The sequence below is a fragment of the Gekko japonicus genome, unplaced genomic scaffold, assembly GCF_001447785.1.
Source record: "Gekko japonicus isolate JY-2015 unplaced genomic scaffold, Gekko_japonicus_V1.1 scaffold112, whole genome shotgun sequence".
Classification (NCBI taxonomy): domain Eukaryota; kingdom Metazoa; phylum Chordata; class Lepidosauria; order Squamata; family Gekkonidae; genus Gekko; species Gekko japonicus.
The window spans coordinates 1808996-1826450 of NW_015166422.1; the positions used below are offsets into that span (position 1 = coordinate 1808996).

General features: G+C 42.7%; 1 protein-coding gene across 2 annotated transcripts; it reads right to left on the reverse strand.

Annotated features, from left to right (window-relative positions):
- Positions 1-1840: 1840 nt before the first annotated feature.
- ZCCHC17 (zinc finger, CCHC domain containing 17) lies at positions 1841-14826 on the reverse strand. 2 transcript variants are annotated; one of them, XM_015411690.1, is made up of 8 exons: positions 14781-14826; positions 12776-12901; positions 12336-12393; positions 12024-12124; positions 8033-8124; positions 6923-7023; positions 5197-5333; positions 1841-3025 (listed from the first exon to the last, which is right to left on the reverse strand). In XM_015411690.1, the coding sequence occupies exons 2-8, from the start codon at positions 12815-12817 to the stop codon at positions 2843-2845; spliced, it is 714 nt and encodes a 237-aa protein (XP_015267176.1). In that variant the 5' UTR covers positions 12818-12901; positions 14781-14826; the 3' UTR covers positions 1841-2842. The 2 variants fall into 2 exon arrangements, with proteins under 2 accessions (XP_015267176.1, XP_015267177.1); XM_015411691.1 differs by having other exon boundaries at positions 12776-12894; positions 14781-14800.
- Positions 14827-17455: the final 2629 nt, after the last annotated feature.

The window sequence follows — 17455 nt, forward strand, 5'->3', positions numbered from 1 at the left end:
GGTCAGTCACAGTTCTCTCAGAGCTGTTCTCTCAGCCCCACCTACCTCTCAAGTGTGTCTGTTGTGGGACGAGGAAGGGAAGGAGATTGTAAGCCACTCTGAGATTCCGAGTGAAGGGTGGCCTATAAATCCAATCTCTTCTTCTTCTTCTGAAGCCACCAATCAGGTATTAGGAGATATTAAGCATTTATATTTCATTAAAGCTGTAATATTCAGCAGTTTTAGGGGACTGTTCTATTTATTCCCATGCAGTGCTCAGAGAAGGCAATAAGAACATAAGAGAAGCCAATGTTGGATCAGGCCAATGGCCCATCTAGTCCAACACTCCGTCACACAGTGGCCAAAAATACCAGGTTCCATCAGGAGGTCCACCAGTGGGGCCAATACTATCTCCATATACCGGGGGCAGATGGGGTTTTTATTAAGGAGGCAAGAGAAGAAAGGTTTTTGACCAAGATAAGTATATGATTGTGCTGGCAAGAGAAGTTATTAGTAAGGAAGAGCCACTGAGGTAGTACAAGCCACTTATTTGCCCTGGTTCAGCTAAAGCAGAGCCCTCAATATTGGGCTCTGAGTTCATCAACATAACAGTATAAGACAAACACCACAAGCAAGCCTACCCCGTCCGCAACATCACTGTGCAATGCTTAGGATATACTGCTCAAAATTTACTTTGGTGCAGATACATGTGATTAATCATGAGAATGTTCTACCTTTCACCCTTTAAGTAGGCTAGAAATACACAACATAAGGCTCAGACTCAGAAATTAGAAGTAAACAAACCTATAGGGTTATCAAAGGGGAGACTGCTATGCTTTTTGGAATGCAGGCCCGAGAATTTTCTGTTTTATATAAAACTTCTAATGTTTGAGTCTGAGCCTTATGTTGTGTATATATATCTATATATATATCTATATATATTTTCTGTTTTATATATATTAAAAAAGATTGCAGGCTGGAGTCTTAACTGCACATACAATAATGAAGGGCGTAAAAACCCTCCACCTAATCGTGTATATACCACTTTAAACTGAACTATCCACAAATTCCTATTGAGAGAAAGGTGGGGGGAATATACATTGCCTGGGTCACTGAATCCTGCTTCCTGAGAATCCAAGCTTGGTTGTCTGTTTTCCCAACCACACGGGCTTTTGAGATTGGCTCAGGATTACTTTTAAGCAGGGGTCATTTCGTAGAAAAAGAGCTAGGGGAACTCATTAGCATAACTCATTAGCATATGCCGGCAGTGGACCTGGCCAGCGGGAGTGCGAGGAAGCCCCGCCAAGACCCTCCCTGGCCCCAGGCAGGCAGGGGTGGGGAGAGGCGGGGAGGAAGCAACTTACCATCCCTCTTCTCCTGCCTCCTCCTGCCTGAATGAGGGCTGGAAGCAGGGCGGCCGGAAGCAGGGGGCGGGGCTTCGTCATGTGCCCCGCCCCTCTGCACCTCACCCAGGGGAACTGTGTTCCCCCGCGTTCCCCCCTGAAATGACCTCTGCTTTTAAGCCTCAAGTGCATCAAACACAAAAGGAAAATCAAGCTTCTATTAGTCAAAGTGTGGTTTAAAGGATCTGCATAATCTGGCCTCTCTTTGACTATCACAAAATAAGTTGAAGAATAAATAAGACAGCTTTTCTTGCATCAGAATTTGGAAAAAAAATTTGTTAAACACAAACAGTACATGCCCTCATTTAAACTGTATACTGCAAGACTTAAACTGCCTACCCCTCATGTCTAGCCCAAACTTTTCGATTTGTGCTACAAATGCTCATAAAACAGTTTGGCACTTTATGAGACTATGCTGCATTATAGCGTAGGCTCAGATCTCCAAGGGTGCCGTGTCTATACTGGAAGAAAATGTGGTTACATAACAGCAAAACACTTTTTCAGGAAAGCTTCAAAGAGCACTCTCCCACAGTATGGGCATTAAATCAAATTTAATAATCATAGTTCCTGGGACACTCAAAGCAACTGATGAATCTGCTGTATTGTTGAGAACCATAGAGACAACAGGTTGACAAGGGGGAGAGGGAAGCAATCAGCAAATAAGCTATGCTTTAAAGAATACTTTGAATGTAACTGAAGGACCACCTTCTTCCACTTAACCACTTGTTTTACGGCCTAGAATAAAGCACAGAGAAGAACTGAGCCCTAAACGAAATCAATTTTATTTCATAACCTATATTTTTAGCAATAACCACATTAACTCATTTTTTGAAAAACCTGATTGCCTCTACATAAGAAGGCTAATGGATTTCCCCCCCTTCAGTACTGCTGACAAATAGGATCACAGCAAATGCAGTGGAGTGATTGTTCTGCACCAATCAGCCCACAGCTAGACTGTCAGCTCAGAGGATGTGTCCACTGCTCTTTCTAATGGCATGCGGAATGGCTGGTAGATGCTGAATCAACACCCAGCTGCCATCCCATCTGAAGAAGCCGGTGCACCGCCTGCCCAATGATGCCTTACGTGCTTCTCATAGATGGCTTAGGGGCTGTTCCCCAAGGGCTGGCTGCAGCCCTGGCATGTTTCCCGGAAGAAGGATATTACAGAATGAGAAAAGTGCCAGACAAACAAGCGCAACATCTGGGCCGAGGAACGCCCAAATGGCAGCTAGCTCCCCCTTTCCCTCTTTGTGGCAAAAACAAAAAAGAGACAGGCCTTGTGAAATGCCATAGGAAACAATGCAGCTATTCAGAGAAGGAAAATCCTTTTGCCTTAAAGCAAGAGGCAATGTCTTAGCTGTTCTCTTCTCTGACTGATTACTCTGGGAAGCCAAAAGGAAAGGAGGGGTGGGGTGGGAGGCACGTTGTATCAGCAGGGCCTGTTGCTTAGCATCTGCTCCTCATTCTTTGTGCTTTTTCTTATGGTGCTTCTTTTTCTTCCTCTTCTGAGATGCACTCGCCTTTTCAGTATGTTTTGCCTTCTTCTTGGAAGGCTGATCCCCGCCGGCGTCTGAATTACAGCTGTCGGAATGATCTGATTCAGAAGGGATTTTACTTTTGTGTTTCCTTTTCTTCTTCTTTTCCTGTCAGAGGGAGTCCATCAATCAAAACCACGTGTGATAGGAAACGTTTCTGTATACTCACTGATTAAGCTAAGAACTGCGTGTTATAGCAAAAGCTTTGTGTGTGTTAACTGAATGGAAATAGAGACAGCTGCTGGCAACATAGCCTAGGGTATGGTGCAATATGCTGTGCCATAAAAATCTAGGCCAATTACCCACCTTTACAGCAATCCTTAATTTTGTTGGACACACTAAGTGGCTACTCCAGTTTTTCTGGTTTCAGTTACAAGGTAACCACTCTCTTATTTAAGTGGGCTTCTTGAACTACCAGAGCAGAAATGTATTTCAGTCCTCCTGCTTTCTCCAAAAATGGTAAAGGGAATTATATCAACTGGTGACATGCAGGATATTGAATTCCAGAGATCAGAGAAAAGGGAAGCAGGTCAGGGAGCAAAAGGAGAGAGACAGGCTGGAAACAGATGCCAAAAGGCATTTATTCGTGAGGTCCAGATTCAGCATAGTTTCTGAAAGGGATTCTTCTCTTTTGCCATGGACATCAGAAATCATTATTCATTAGCTGGCATTTTATATACTTAAAGAACAGACCTCATTTGCCACTGGCTTGAGGCTTGCCCCCCCTCAAACCCTGTAACATATCTGTGAAGGCCAAAACTCTGAAAATCAGTTAATTTCAAAAGCTGTTTGAAGAGAAAAACTTGAAGAACTGCTGTTTTTAGTGATTCTCAGTGTATGGATTAAAGTGTCTACCTCTCCCTACATAACTTCCCTTCCTATGCATGTTTCTTGGGATAACCTCACTCCCTGTCACATGTTCCCATTAAAATCTGCTTCACCGTGTGTTTACATATGGCAAGAAGCTGTGGCAATCTCAGCTCCCTGTTGTAGCTACTTGTGAGTCAAATGCAGCTGAAGACACATATGAAGAAATACATTAGGCATTTCCCTGCAGAAGAAAAATATTATACAGGAACATATAAAGAGTCATGAGTGAAACGGCCCTCAAATGTTAACTTCATTCAAAACTCCTTAGAGGAGGTTGTGCAGTATTCTGTTTCAGAAGTGTTAATGAAACAGCTGGCAAAATATGAGCACTGGGAACTTTTTTTAGATACAGGACATATTGTTTCAGAGCTAACCAATCAGCAGACCAACCAGGCCTTTCTAAAGCTGCATGCCCACGCTTCTAGAAATTACAACAAAGCCATTCATGAAACCGTTATCAACAAAATCCATTGGATTCTAACATTCAAAAGCACAATACAGTAACAGTTAATCGTTCAGCCATCTGTAACGCTATGCCTCAGCAGAATATTCTACAGAAGCATTATTTCTAATTAGTTTAGGACAGCTCCTTTCTGAGAACATCTACGCCGGCCCATTCCACTTAACATTTCTTGGGCTTTGTACATTATGCTTACAGGAAATAAGCCTCTGAGAAGCTGCCTTGGTGGCCCTTAAGAGGGCAGAAAGGCAAATTGTGCAAACTAAATAAAAGGAAAGGAAAGGCAGGGGGCAAGGATTCATAGTTTTATTTTGTGGGTTTACTGTTTGTTGGGATGTTGTTCACTGAAAGTCAAACCTCCAAATTCTATTAACATGGATAGCCAAAGACTACAAGTCAGGCAAATAACAACCTGTCTTATCCTACTAATTCCTAGAGCCAGTACTCTGGATCTGCCTAGAAAAAAAAGACCAGAACTATGACATAGGAATATAGATTCCCCTGTCAAAGGACAGACGCACCAAAGTACTAAAGCTACAGAAGACTTTCTTATTTTGCTCTTGGGGATTTGGCCTTAAGAGGTTAGTGCTGAAGACACAGAGTCTGAAGATCATAAAAATATAAGAGCAGCCCTGATGGGACTGCTTGCTCAGCATCTTGTTTCCCAGGAGCAAAAAGATGTTTCCAGGAAGCACCCACAAGCAAGGCATGATGGGAATGGCTCTCGCTTGCTGTTGGGCATGGAAGCCTATGCATACGTGTGTGTGCACAAAACCCCACCACCACCGAATCTGTAGCTATTATCCAAAATAATTTTTAAAATTACTCTGTGTACCTTGGCTTCAAAACTATTAGCACACTCTATATTCACCTTTTACAGCTTGGTCTCCATCAATGAGTATTAACACCCAGCTCCGTGAGGTTATGCTTGCCATACTTAGGCCTTTACCTTTTTTCTCTTCTTTGCAGAATGCTCAGACTGATGTGTTTTCTTTTCTTCTTCTGGATGGATGTCTTCCTCCTCCTCTGGTACAAGACCATACTTGATGCCTCCTGGCTGCATGAAGCACTCTTTAGCAAAATGACCTTTGGCAAAATATTTAATTTAAAATATTAAAAATTAAAAAAAAATTATTTGAATTTTATATATTGTTTCTCTGTCACAGTATTTTATGTGACCTTGGAAGCTGCCCTGAGCCCACTTGTGGGGAGGGTGGGATATAAATGAAAGAAATAAAATAAAATGTTACTTTTAAAGAAAAAAACAGGCACAAGCACAAAACAGTCCTAAATTGCTTTTTTTAGCTGTTTAGTAAAATAAAACACTTCCTCCTACAATTAATATTTCAGGTCTGAAATCTGGAAACAATTATCTTCAGTGTTTCCAGAGGTTCCATAAAATATTAATATATCAATTGCCATGTGATTAGGGGAGAGAAACCATGTATGTCACCCTGAAGTTCTTGAAGAAAGGATGAAATTAAAAAGTGAAATCAGTTATGAAATATGTCATCCTGTCACATAATTACTACTTTATGAAGTTCTAAAACTGTAAGTGGAATACAAGAATCAGCATTTTTTTAAAAAAGCCTTTGTCATCATGTTTCTCAACATACTTGTGAAACTATGAAGATCAGAAAAATATGGGGGTAGGGCAGGGGTTTAGAAGCTGGAACAGAAGAGCTTGTGGGAGCATTCCAAGCTGTGATATAGCTAATTTCATAATCAGAAATCCAGAAACACTTAACAGCTAACTCTAGGTGTACCATTCGTAGGTGGTTGTTATTGTTCCGAGTTGCAGTCAACTTATGGTGACCCTGTGCTTAGCTTCTGAGATCTGACTAGCCTGGGCCATTCATGTCAGTTTTTTGTTTAACAGAGGACATGAATTCAATGATGTTCTCAGTAAAACTAAAACCTCTGAGTAGCACACACAATCTCTTCTCCTCTCCCTTTCATCCTTACAATGGCACTGGAATTAACTGAAGCTGACAGTCACTTGGACTGTATTCCGAAGGAGTTATTCCAGCCTAAGACCATTCATCTCAATGGGTTTAGACTGGGGTAACTCTGCATAGGACTGCACTGTTGGTGATTTTGTAACCAGTGGGAGATTTTTTCAGCTCTTTGCAGACTATGTACAACACTTCACCCACTACATCACAGACATGGAGCAAAACATGAAGACCCAACACCTTCTGCACCTATATAAGTAGAGTTGCCAGTTCCAGGTTGGGAAATACCTGGAGATTTTGGGTGTGGCGCCTAAGGAGGGCAGGGTTTGGGGAGGGGAAGGGCTTCAAAGGGGCATAATGCCACAGAGTCCACTTTCCAAAGCAGCCATTTTTCCAGGTGTACTGATCTCTGTCTCCAGACCATTTGTAATAGTGGAAGATCTCCAGCCACCACCCGGAAGTTGGCAACCCTATATATGTCAGAAGAGTTTTGACTGCCATGTCCCTGCTGTTATCTTTAAAATCTGATTTTAAAAGAAAACTTTGCTTTTTTAAAAAAAAGAAAAAGAAAATGCTCTACGGTTTTGAACTGATTTTATTATTGTATGTTTTTCTTGCAGGTCTTGGAGTGGGGCAGAAGTTTTAACAAATAACCAACACGTCACCCAACAGAAACCCATGCACACACATACTTTTAAAATGGGAACAGTTTCAACATACCTGGGCATCCACACTTTTTGCAAACTGTGTTCAAAACAGCTTCAAGAGTGATCTTCTGGCTGCTGTAGTCTTTGAACGAGCGTTTTTTCCGTGCATCTTGACTATAAACAGACACAAGAGACTTGTCAGTTACAAACATTTTGTTGTTGTTGTTCAGTCGCAAAGTCGAGTCCGACAAACATCCCCACTAGTAATAATGGGGAGAAACTCCACTGAAATCTATGGGAAAATTCTAAGCATCTTGGTTTGGATGTAACAAGAAACTACACGTAGCTGCTGTAAGGACAAGGCTAGAAAAAACCCTAGGTTCATTTGTGCAGTTTCTGCCCCCTCTACTCTGCTCAAGCATGACAACTTTATTAGATACTCTGACATAATGGCAAACTGGTCTGAACTTGCCTTGAGAACCAAGATTTCAAATATGATAATTCCAGATATTTTGCCCTCTTCGCCGTCTATTGTAGATATAATGTAATGGATATACACTCCCATACGTCTGGAGAAGTGAGCTCCAACTTATGAAAGCTTACACTGGAGTACATTTTGTTAGCTTACGTTGCAACAGGAATTCCATTTTAGTTAGGATTCCATATGGTGGCTCTGCTAAACACTTCCTCTGCAAGGTTTAGTTATGGCTAGAAAATACATACTGCATTACATTTCTCTCTGGCATAAGCAAGCACTGTTCTCTACTATGAAACACCGAGTAAGTTTAACAGCTGACTTATTATTTCCTTGCTCTACTTTATTATCCTGAAATAAACAACTAAAAAAACCCGTTCACCAGCTTATCAGGTTAAAGGAAAGGCAAATAAATTTTGTTCCAGGCTTGGAAACATTTGGGAAATTCTGCCTCACTGTATTAAAAAAAAAGTCTTTTACTAGGAGAGAAAGCAAACAACAATGAGTAGGTATCTGGATTGTATCACTCCTCCTGCAGATGCAACAAAACTAGAATGTAGCAAAACCTTAGGTTTCTACCCACATGAGAGTAGCCATTAGAACTCCTTGCATTAATACTCAGACTGGGAGATCCTTTGGGACTGAGACAAGAAGGGGGGGGGGGAGTCAAGCATAAATTGACAGCTGCACTATAAAAAAATCACTTACTCAAGGGCGACATTATTGGGATCCAGGTCCTTTCCAGTTCCTTGGTTAACAACTTTCATGGAAAGAGACAGCTTCAGTTTGTCATCTTTCATCTGAGGAAAAAAAAATGGAAATGTAATAAGCATTGAATCCTTGGATGTTTTTGTACATTTTTCTAATCTCACAATATAAACCAACAGCAGATTGTGATGGGCAAGCTAAAGAACTGCAAAAAGGGAAGGAAAACTGAGAAAAGATTGAGGGACTGGCTAGTGGTACGCACTGGCTCATAAGCGTTTTCTCTTTAATTACAAGATTAATGTACATAAGATTTCAACCATCTCATGATTAAAAAACAAGATTATCCAAAACATACCACAAAAGCCTAGGTAGATAGTTTCAGGACACCATCTGTCCATATGATAAAAGCTAGGTATCTGTGGTGTGTCTGCCAACATACTATGGCTTGGGACTAGAAGTCACAGTAAGAGCAATGAGTGGCCGTGAACCTATAAAAAGAATGCCATGTCTATTTCATCCTGCATGTTGCGTATGTGTTGAGAGCAAGGGTCCAGGGTTGTGATTCTGCTTTAATGCACAATGAAAACTGGGGATCCAGGTACTGGGATTTGGGAATCACAATGCTGAGATGGCTAGACTGCTGCTGTCCACAGGCAGAGACTCCTGGCCCTCCTATATCCATCTTGAGATTGTGGGCTCCTTAAGTTAGCAGCCTTGAGCCACCAACAGTGGATGGGGGGGAAAGTGAGGTATAAATATTACAGCAAAGCAAACAAAGGAACCAATTGATTTTTTTTGGCCCCCCGGAGGGGATTTTTTATTGAATTTTCTATAAACTACAATGAAAATAAGGGAGGGGAGTTACAACTAAGGGCAAAAGAAAAGTAGCCTACTAAAAACCCAAATAGAGGAGATCATTCCAGTAGCTTGTATCAGTGTTAATCTAAAATGCTATAGTTACATTGAACATAGTTGTTTAAGCTACATAATTTAACTTTTTAACCAGGAATTTCACTGTTTAAAGAAAAACACAAGAGCATCAACAATTAATAAATGCTTGTAATGCACAATTCAGAGTTCTTCAGCCTTCATTTTGTCTTATCTTTTCTAATCCTCAATTGGTAATTGCGTTTGGGGGCCACTGCCCCCTTCTCGGAAGTAGAGTCCTTGCCGGATTTGCTGTCTCCATCTTCTTTGCCATCCTCACCCGACTCTCCCAGTTGCACTTTCAGGAACTCTCGCGCTTTGGAAACAGTCAATCTTTTCTTTTTTGTCCTTAACTCTGAAAAGGATGCCTTCAGGAACCAGCCATCTGTATGGAATGCTGTTTGTTTGTAAAAACATAGTCAAGTTTTTATATTCTTTCCTCTTCTTCCTTATTTCAAATGGAATATATTTTAGAATCTTGATGGTGTTGTCTCCAATTTTCAGGGGTACTCCTGATGTTGATTTCAGAATTTGGTCCCTCACGTGTCTCTTCGAGAATCTTACCACTCCAGGCAGATCATTCTTTTTAGTGTATACAGAGTACGCCCTATAAACCATGTCCATTTTGCTTATAAGATATTCCGCTTTTAAATCTGCAATTGGAGCCAACGCTTCACTCAGTATTTGTTTTAGATTCTCATCTTTATCCTCAGGGACTCCTTGGAATCGAAGAACAAGATTGGCTTTCTCCATTTGTATCTGCAATAGTTGAGAATCATTGGAAACTTGCTTCTTTTCCAGCAACTGCACCCTTTTGTTCACCTTTTTCGATTTGGCATCCATTTCTTTCACCTTCTCAGCTGCTTGCTCCAACAATTTTGTAGATTCATTCAGTTGGAGTTTCTGAGTTGCAAAGTTCTGGTTTAATGCTGTCAGCTGTTGATTGATATTCATCATCTGGTCCAGTAGAGGGCACAAAGAGTCTGCTAACAGCTTAGAAAATTCAGTGGTATCTTCCGGTCGTGGGCTCACACTTCCAGGAGGTTTCAGTTTTGCTTGCTTTTCTTTCTTCGTTTTTCTTAGCGCCATGTTAGCAGATTGTTTACTTTTAAAAAGAACTTGCTGAAGTCTCTGCAATTTGCCCAATTGCTTATTGGCGCTCTAGTGTATTTCTCAAAACAGATTTTAACACTTTTACTTCAGCTCCCCCTTAGAAAACCGCTACTTCATTTATGCATGTGGGAGGAGTCCCTCCTCTGCTCACTGGTTTTGCCAATCCCGTGGGAGCTTTCTTTTATAATCCCAATGTTTTCGTTTAACTCGACTCACTGTTCATTGTTGGTCCGAAGACCTCGCCAAAGGTACATGTAAAACGCCCAATCTCCAACGCTTGTCCCAGTTGGCGGCTCGAGTTCCATTTCAGACACACAACGGCTGGACTGTCGGGGCGGAAGAGCCCCAGCAACACACTGGCGAAGAGGTCACCCTTCAAAAGCCCTATGGCTAGGAGCCTATCACAAAAGCTCCAGGGGGGTAGCGGACAATCGCCCCCCCCCTCCTAGCCACTGGTGCACGGATCGCCTCCCCGAGAGCTATCGGGAATGCGTCCGCTAGTGGGTCGCCATAAACCGGAAGTCCAGAACCAATTGATTATTGATTCCCCAACTCTCTACTTACAATTTTCATTAATTTTGTTGATGGCTCCTGGACATATTCTTCTAATTTGCCGAAACAACTCTTTCTGATATTCATAGGAACTGAGGCAGGCAAAGGAGGAAAGGAAACTCCCTGGGGGCAAGTGGCACCCTCGACTCTCAGTAAACCCAGCTGTAGCACAGATCACTTCTAAAACACAGTTACAGCAGCAGCAAATCTTTACTGATGCTCTTGCTTCAGCCACAGGTAGATTTTGCCATTTAAGAAGACAAAAATCCCATTAGGATAAGTTTGCCATGTAATTTGCAGGTAAAATGCTTAATATGGGCCCAGTCTAGGAGCTTTCCATTTATAGCTGGAAGTCTGAGGTGCTGGAAGCTTGGTACCGTCCTTTTTGTTCAGATACTTGTGAACAATCACCTGTTGATGTGGAGAGATAACTTGGCAGTATGGGGAGAAGCTGAGTAGCAGAGACAAAATTCAGGTCATGAATACAGATGTAATTTTGCCAACCACCTCCTCCTCTTCCATATACGAACTAAGAGACACCCCCCACCCTCTAAAGAGTGCCAGAAGAGGCCTGAAGCAATAAGAGCCATTTTACAAAGTTCCTCCAGTGCCAAATAAAGAGTTTGACCTTGCCAGCAAGTACACATGAAGCTGCCTTCTAATGAATCAGCCCATCAAATTCAGTATTGTCTACTCAGACTGGCAGTGGCTCTCCAGGGCCTCAGACAGAGGTCTTTTGCATCACCTACTGCCTGGTCCTTTTAACTGGTGATGCCGGGGATTGAACTTGGGACCTTCTACATGTCAAGCAAATGAAGATTCAGAGAGGGCTAGTAGCAACCAAAGTAAGGGCTGCCTGTTTGAAGCCAAAAATCTAGACCTGCCTAACGCTGTAAACATAACTCTCAGGTAGAGCAAACAGCAAAACTGTGATTGCTCAGGCTCCACACATAACCCAAACTCTGGATGTGGATTTCCAGACCAGTTACTACACAGTGTTTTGAAACATAGTAAGATGTTCAATCATAAATCACTATTAACTCAGCATTTTGTAGTATCCAACACAAAAGTTGGGATTTCCATCCAAGTCTCTCATCTGAAAGACTTGTAATAGTAGCAGCCTATTAACATTAAAAGTGTTGTCCAGTGATCTGAATTATTAATGCCTCAGTTCTACATACACTTAAAATTCCTGTAGGATCAATAAGAAACTATAGAATTTAGGTTCCCAGCTTACATGCTTTTGCTATAGTGACCTTGACTGAATTCCAGGTGAGCTATTTCAAATTCAAAGAGTTTAGGGCCACTGAATACTTCTTTAACAAAACTGTGCAATTTGCTAAAACTGTGAAATCTTCCTTACTTTACACAGCCCTCCAAAAAGTAGCTGCAACTTTACCTCTTTTCCTATAAGTTTCACCCATACTTTTTCTCCAACATCCACCATTTCTGATGGTTTGTCTATTCGGCAGCTTGACATATGGCTTTTGTGTACAAGACCTAAGAAGAAATAAAGGGGTGGGGGGGAGAATTTGCTGAATATATCCTTGACACACAAAATCAAGAGGAAAGAACTACCCTACAGTGAGTTAACCCTATCTGAGTGCCCAGATTAAAAGGTTTTAATGTCTGGTCAATTTTCAACCCCTTATCCTATTCTGTTCAGTATAAACTGAAGCACTATACAGTTCATCTGATAAGAGAATCAAACCTTGTTTCCTGCATCCTGGAATTTTTATAAAAGCTCCATATTCTGTCACAGCAGCAACCTGTAACAATAAACAGTTACACTTAGCAGAAGAGTGGCAGACATTACTACTCTGTTTCCCAGACTTGTGCTATACTTCCCACCCTCTCATTTCCTTATTTCTTAGTTTGTGTTGAAAATTATAGTATTTAGCCAACAACAGCTGTCATCATGGTACTTGCTCTCTAGGAAACAAAGACCTATGTATTTTGCTTAGGCCAATTAAGAGGCAACTATTTCAGAACTATCCAACTGAAGGATCTGGGATTACTGAGGAAGACATTTATTACAGCCCCAAAGAGCTTCTCATGACTTTAGACCAGCTGTGAAACTAAAATGAAAAACAAACATCCAATTTGTATTTCTTCCTATCACTCTAAAAACAAAATAACTTCAGCACATACCTCTCCTTGAAAAATATCATAGAGTTCTGGAAGCTCTTCCATTGCCTTAAATTATGCAGATTTCTTGAAAGAAGATCTGTGTCACATAAATCACTCGAACACTTTTTCTTCTGTGTGTCCTGTTAACTTTCAGCAGCAAAAAATTCTTTTTTGACTGACATGAAATTATACAATGCTAGATTTTTTAAAATGGTATGATTATTTTAAGATGGCTCTTTTGAGTCATTAACCATCATGCTCATATTTCAAAAGCTTGTCACTTCTCCTAGACTTAAGTGTGCAGAAGTCCCGGTTGCTTTACAAAGGCCTGGAATTAACCACACGGTCTACATGCTGGGGTGCAATGTAGACCAAATCACAACATTTATTTATTTATTAAACTTATACCCCACCCTCCCAGCAATAGCCGGCTCAGGGCGGCTTCCAAAAATTTAAAACAACAATAAGTAATATACTAATCATAAAATCATAAAAAATAAAACAATACAGTATTAAAAGGTACTAACGAATACAATCCAGATGTCATTAACAATAATAATTTAACAAGATGGTGTTCAGCTGTGGTCACTCACAATCTAATATCGTGCGGCTGGCTCAGGCTGCTTAAGGCTCTAGGGGCAGGGTTTTCCCCCCAGGGCGGCTCCTAATTAAAGGCCTGGCGGAACAACTCCGTCCTGCAGGCCCTGTGGAACTGCATAAGGTCCCTCAGGGCCCTGATCTCCTCTGGGAGCTCGTTCCACCGGAGAGGAGCCGCCACTGAGAACGCCCTAGCTGGCACCAGCGGTGCCCCATCGAAGGCCAGGAGAGGGATCCCTACCCCTGGTCCACTCCGACTCCGTTCGTAGGATTCAGTTTCAGTCGGCTCAGCCTAAGCCAATCAAAGCCAAGTTTCAAAGTTTGAATTTTTACAGTTTGGTACTTAACAACTAAAAATGATTTCTGTTTATACATAGTGAAATCCCCATTCAACAAGCAATGGTTCCTGTATCATTACTGTAGACATTTATCAGAAAAGATTGTTTTGGCATTTTTTTTGTAAAGAGGCCAAGGATGCTGAGGTCTCAGACATGTGCATAATCCACCTAGTGGTAAACCCAGCCATGACTTTACTGTAATTAAGGACTACTATAAACTATGCAATTCCAAGTATAATTCAAGATACTAATAATGTATTCAAGTGTACATAGTTAGACTGCAGCTATCTGAAAAAGCAACTGCTCCCATATGCCAATGAAACTTTTGAGATTCAGTGGAAAGAGCACTGGCACCAAATGACAACACCAAGTGTTAGAGAACATCAGATAGCATTCTCAGACATAGCTCCAAGTGTGTAGAAATCACTCCCCTTCAAAATCCAACTGAGCCTCTCAATCTGGCTAAATTTCAGATTCAATTTTGCTTGCTGTCAGAAGCCAAAACAAAAGCAAAACAAAGAGCAGGTCTGTTGATTTAAGATTGTTTAACAGTTTTGTTAGGTTTGTTTTGGACACCCTTTTACAAGTTTTTGGCAGGGCACTACAGAATTCCAGAAAAAAAATTAACCTTGTAAAAACCTTGTAAATAAATAATTATTTTGCAAGCGCTTGCCATCCCTCCAGAAAGGTCACCCTTCACTTCCAACCCCCTAGTAAAAACAAGTCCAGTTTTTTTCCAATCATGTCAACATTATATTTACAGCTCTTAAAAAAAAAAGACTGTGCTTTTTTAAAAACTGTTTTTAAGGGGGGGGATCTTCCAACAGGAAATATTTCACTCAGCAAGTTAAACTTTATTTCAGACTTGCACTATTTTTAATCTAAACTAACAGGAATGCACAAGCATGGTTTGTCATGCACATGTAACACATCTCAAAATGCAGAAGAGGAATCACATGTGAGGGATGGAGAGGCGTGTTAAGTGTGAAGCCTTATCTACAAAACAGCAGTCCTTCCACAATATCATAAAGAAATCAGAGACAGGAGGTATCCATTCCAGGGCTGTTGTATACAGGTCCAAAATAACTCACCTACAGAAACCAAATGCCTTTTTCTTCCTGGAAATAGTTTTCCCCACAATATGCTTTAAAAAAAAGATCACAAGATTAGTTGTTTCTTTTTTCTTTTTTTTAGATTAAAGGTCTATCAGAGGCTACCAGCCATGGTGCTTAAAGGGAGCCCCCCAAATAGCAATGCCAGGAGACAACATCAAGGGAAAGGCCTGGGCCTCTATGCCCTGTTCATTGGCCCTCCAGGCTGGCCATGGGACTAGATGGACCATTAGCCTCTTCCAGCATGCCTCATCCTATGTTCAAACCACTTTAGAAGGGGCCACACTCATCTTAAAAAGCATAATACACCATACAAGAAAATAACCATTTTCTTGTTAATTTTTCCCCCTCCTCTACATAACTGGCAACCTTAACCCTGGGCCTGATTAGGAGGGCACTGCAATCTTGGCTTGCCCACTCAAGTTCAAGGAAATCTCTGGGGCTTGGAGGTGACCCCTAGGGAGGAAGCCAGCAGGGAGGCGATGTCATCAAGTCCACCTCCTAGAGCTGCCAATTTCCTTCAAGAGAGCTGACCTCCGTCACCGGGGAGATCCGTTGTAATTCCGGGAGAACTCCAGGCCCCACCATAAGGTTGGCAACCCTATATTGCGCCAATAATCATCATCGAGGGGGGAGTCCAAAATAAGAGACAGTGATGAAAAACGACACTGAGGGGAATAAGCAGGCAGTCTCCTCGCCACAGCACCCTCCCCCGCCTCCCCTTCCGCGGTAGAAAAGACCGAGAGGAGCAGGCCGGCCAGAGGAGGGGCCCAGTGAGTGTCTCCCTTCCAAGCAGCGCAGCTCGAAAGGCAGGAGCTGACTTAGCAGGCGCCGCCCGGAATAACTAAAGCCCGACCTAGGCTACTTGCCCCACTTTCCTTTCCTGCGTCAAACTTCCAGCTTTAATCGCTTCAGAAGTAACCGTCAATTTTTTTACCCATCATGCCGTGCGCCGCGTAACCGCCAATAAACGTAAGGATTGGGGAAAAAAGAGACCTCAACGAACACGTTTGAAGTCCGGTTAAAAATCGACCTTGGCGTTTCCGTCTTGGAATACGGTGCTTAGGAAGTTGGAACCCAGGGTCTGGACTTATTGCTCAACTAGCAGTAAAGCCCTTGTGGAAATAAATACAAGGAGATCTAGAAAGAGGCTCTGGGGGAGTGCTCTGGATTTGGGCAAACAGTGCCATTTTGCTGTGGTGACCTCAGCAGGGTATAATGACAGAGTCCACTGTTTTCTCCAGAGGAACTGATCTCTGCTCCCTGAAGAGTAGTTGTAATTTTGAGTGATCTGTAGCCCTCACCTGGAGATTGGCAACAATTGTTACCCAGGATGAAATGGCTGGTTTGGAGGGTGGAGTCTATGGCATTCTACCTGTCTGAGGTCCCACCCCTCCGCAAACCCCACCCTCTCCAGGCTCCACCCCTCAAATCCCCAGGAATTTGCCAGCCTGGAGTTGGCAACCCCATCTCCTTCTCAGCTAACCATCAACTTACCATTATCTGCCCCTTTGACTTCAGCTGACTTCCGCCCTCCCTTCTGCAGAGCAATTGTAATTTTGAGCGGTCTCCAGCCCTCACCTGGAGATTGGCAACAATGGTTCCCCATGAGGGACTGAGTGGTTTGGAGGGTGGAGTCTATGGCATTGTACCTGTCTGAGGTCCCACCCCTCCTCAAACCTCACCCTCTTCAGGCTCCATCCCTCAAATCTCCAGGAATTTCCCATCGGGAGTTGGCAACCCTATCAGGATTGGCCCCAATATGTTTTCTCCCAAAGGCCAAAGTAGGTGACTGGACCAAACTTAGTTGCCTACCAACAGGCACTGAGGGGAAAGTAGGGTTGCCAGCTCTAAGGAGGGAAATACCTGGAGTTTTGGGGGGTGGATTCTGTAGAGGGCAGCATTGGGGGGGCGGGAAGGACTCAGCAGGTATAATGTCATAGGGTCTACCCTCCAAAGCATCCATTTTCTTCAGGGGAACTGATCTCTGTCATCTGGAGATCAATTGTAGCAGTGGGAGATCTCCAGGTCCCACCTGGAGATTGGCAACCCTAGGGGAAAGTCTGCTGCACAGCAGGGGGTTGAAGAGAATGGTGTGATGGGTGCTGGGCCAAGATTGGCAACAATAGTTCCCCAGGAGCAAATAGCTGGGTTGGAGGGTGGAGTCTATGGCACTGTAACCTGTCTGAGGTCCCCCTCTCCGGCCTCCACTCCTCAAATCTCCAGGAATTTCCATACCTAAAGCTGGCAACTTTATTTCCTCCCCTCTCAGTAGCCTCTTATTTTGCCTTAAATTGGTTTTGATGTCAGCAGAGTGAGAAAATGCCAGAGGCTCTGGGTGGGTGCCCCATCGTAAATGCACCAAACAATTCCTAAAGATTTGCCAAAACACTACTCTGTCAATAAACTGCAGCACTTTGAAGTAGCACCAGAGCTTTAAGAGCTCTCCAGCTGTCACCTGGGGACTGGCAACAGCTTGTTTGGAGGGTGGGGAGTATGGCATTGTATCTGTCTGAGGTCCCCCTCTTCCTCCTCCTCCTCTTCAGACCCCACCCTCAGCAGGTTTCATCCCTAAAATATCCTGGAATTTTCCAACCTGGAGTTGGCAACCCTATGTCCCCCCCAGCGTCTGCCTAGAGAAAGGGCAGTCTTTC

What these genes read in the sequence shown, in the direction of transcription:
- ZCCHC17 (XM_015411690.1), bottom strand. Translation starts at nt 12,817, where the DNA reads ATGGAAGAGCTTCCAGAACTCTATGATATTTTTCAAGGAGAG. An exon ending in ATGATATTTTTCAAGGAGAG is followed by an intron (nt 12,394 to 12,775) that starts GTATGTGCTGAA and finishes TTATTGTTACAG; the next exon opens with GTTGCTGCTGTGACAGAATA. An exon ending in TGAAACTTATAGGAAAAGAG is followed by an intron (nt 8,125 to 12,023) that starts GTAAAGTTGCAG and finishes TTTTTTCCTCAG; the next exon opens with ATGAAAGATGACAAACTGAA.